The following is a 2,213-nucleotide window of genomic DNA, read 5'->3' as shown; positions in this document are numbered from 1 at the left end:
AACCCTCCTTGTCTCAGGACTCCTTGCTTTTTATTAACACAATTTGTCCTAAGGCAAGGTGGAGATATACACTTCAAAGAGTAGGGTACAGAAGCATTGTCAGATTGGGGAATAGCCTACAGCTGTTCAGGTGTTTGGCCACCAGGAGGCAATAACATGTAGATTGAGATGCCCTGAGCTGTCTGGCAGTAAACTATCATCCTATTCAGGTGTGGGGGAAGTGCCCTTTAGCCACTCCAACAGGTAATTACACATGTGACTCAGCCCTTGTTGAGCCCCCAAGTTTCATCAACCTTTAGATAAAACTCTTGTAATTATGACATGCTGGAATTGGCTCCTGGCAGTATTTGCCTTTGCATAATACCCTGCAGGTTCATGCATGGTGTCACAATGGTAAGTTTTCATTCTTTTATGTCTGAGTAATATTCCATTGTATATAAGGGTGTCCCCCCAAAATGTATATACACTCTAACAATTGTTAGTTCAATTTTGAAAAATAAATGTATTTTAATAAACACTGCCTTTATAATAATTCAAAGTGTGTGTATACTTTTTTTGCGGGGACACCCTATATGTACCACCTCTTTATCCAGTCATCTATTGGTGGGCACTTAAGCTGCTTCCATATATTGGCTATTGTAAATAATGCTGCAATGGACAGAGGGGAGCATATATCTTTTTGAATTAGTGTTTTGTATTTATTTGGATATATAACCAGAAGAAGAATTGCTGGGTCATAAGGTAGATCTAATTTTAAATTTTTTTGAGAAACCGCCATTCTGTTTCCTCTTTTCTTTTCTTTTTCTTTTTTTTTAAAGTCTCACACATTTATTACTGAACCAACCTACTACTGCAGAAAATAAATCAAAAGAGAAAAATCACGAATCCAATAATTTTCCAATTAAAATGCCCCAACTGTCCAGACAGTAGCATCTTTTCAATCATTTAAAGGTGCAGGCAACCTGGATACAGCATAAATATGTGAGCCATCGCTTATGTGCGATTCCTCATAGGCCCAGTTTGGTTCTTCTCCAATGTCTCCTCTTCGAGTGGTACCTGATTTTATTACCAGTTTTCATCCGGATCCATTGGGGAATGGGCTGATTCTGCTTTTGTTTCTTGGCCAGGAACCTCTTGATCCTGAAAGTCTTGTGGGAAGACATGGCGAAGGAGAAGCAAACGCACGCACCATGATGGCAGAGAAAGAGCCATTCTGTTTTCCACAGTGGCTGTACCAATCTGCTTTCCCACCAACAGTGCATGAAGGTGCCCCTTTCTGCACGTTTTTGCCAACATCGCTGTTGGTGGGTTTATTGATGATAGTCATTCTAGCAATCACATTGTGGTTTTAATTTGCATTTCTCTGCTGATTAGTGACATTGAGCATCTTTTCATATGTCTGCTGGCCATCTGCATGTCCTCTTTGGAGGAGTATCTATTCAGGTCCTCTGCCCATTTTTAAATTGGATTGTTTATCTTTTTGGTGTTGAGTTGTAGGAGATCTTTATAATTTTGGATATTAACCTCTTATTAGATGTGTCATTGGTGAATATGTTCCTTCATTAAGTAGGCTGTCTTCTCATTTTGTTGATGATTCCTGTCACTGTGCAAATCCTTTTTAGTTTGATGTAGTTCCATTTTTTATTTGTTTCCCTTGTCTAAGAATATATATCAGAAAAATATTTTTAAGAACAATGTCAGAGAGTTTACTGCCTATGTTTTCTTCTAGGAGTTTTATAGTCTTGAATCTTACATTTAAGTCTTCAGTTCATTTTGAGTTTATTCTTGTATACGGTGTAAGAAGGTGGTCTAGGCTCTTTTCTTTTTGCATGTATCTGTCCAGTTTTCCCACTCCTATAATTTAAAAAATTTTTGGAATAGATTTTCTTTACCCCATTGTATATTCTTGCTTCCTTTGTCATAGATTAATTGACCACATAGGCGTGGGTTTATTTTTGAGCTCTCTATCCTGCTCCATTGATCTATGTGTCTGTTTTTATGCCAATACCATGCTGTTTTGATTACTATAGTCTTGTAGTATAGTTTGCTGTTGGGTAGCATGAAATTATCAACTTTGTTTTTCTTTCTCAGGATTGCTGTGGCTATTCAGGGTCTTTTGTGATTCCATATACATTTTTTGGAATATTTGTTTTAGTTCAGTGAAAATGCCATTGGTATTTTGATAGGGATTGCATTAAATCTATATAGATTGC

At 37.3% G+C, this 2,213-nt stretch overlaps 1 protein-coding gene across 1 annotated transcript; it reads right to left on the bottom strand.

Moving 5' to 3' along the window:
* Positions 1 to 867: 867 nt before the first annotated feature.
* Positions 868 to 1,177, bottom strand: LOC307110406 (large ribosomal subunit protein eL39-like). Its single transcript, XM_079789523.1, has one exon. It carries the CDS (start codon positions 1,161 to 1,163, stop codon positions 1,008 to 1,010), a length of 156 nt encoding a protein of 51 aa, XP_079645649.1. The 5' UTR covers positions 1,164 to 1,177; the 3' UTR covers positions 868 to 1,007.
* Between the last annotated feature and the right edge of the window lie 1,036 nt (positions 1,178 to 2,213).

Source organism: Cnephaeus nilssonii (genome assembly GCF_951640355.1).
Source record: "Cnephaeus nilssonii genome assembly, chromosome: 13".
Classification (NCBI taxonomy): Eukaryota; Metazoa; Chordata; class Mammalia; order Chiroptera; family Vespertilionidae; genus Cnephaeus; species Cnephaeus nilssonii.
Note: the sequence above shows the minus strand (reverse complement) of the source record. Positions and strands in the feature narration are given on the sequence as shown.

What these genes read in the sequence shown, in the direction of transcription:
- LOC307110406 (XM_079789523.1), bottom strand. Translation starts at nt 1,163, where the DNA reads ATGTCTTCCCACAAGACTTTCAGGATCAAGAGGTTCCTGGCCAAGAAA.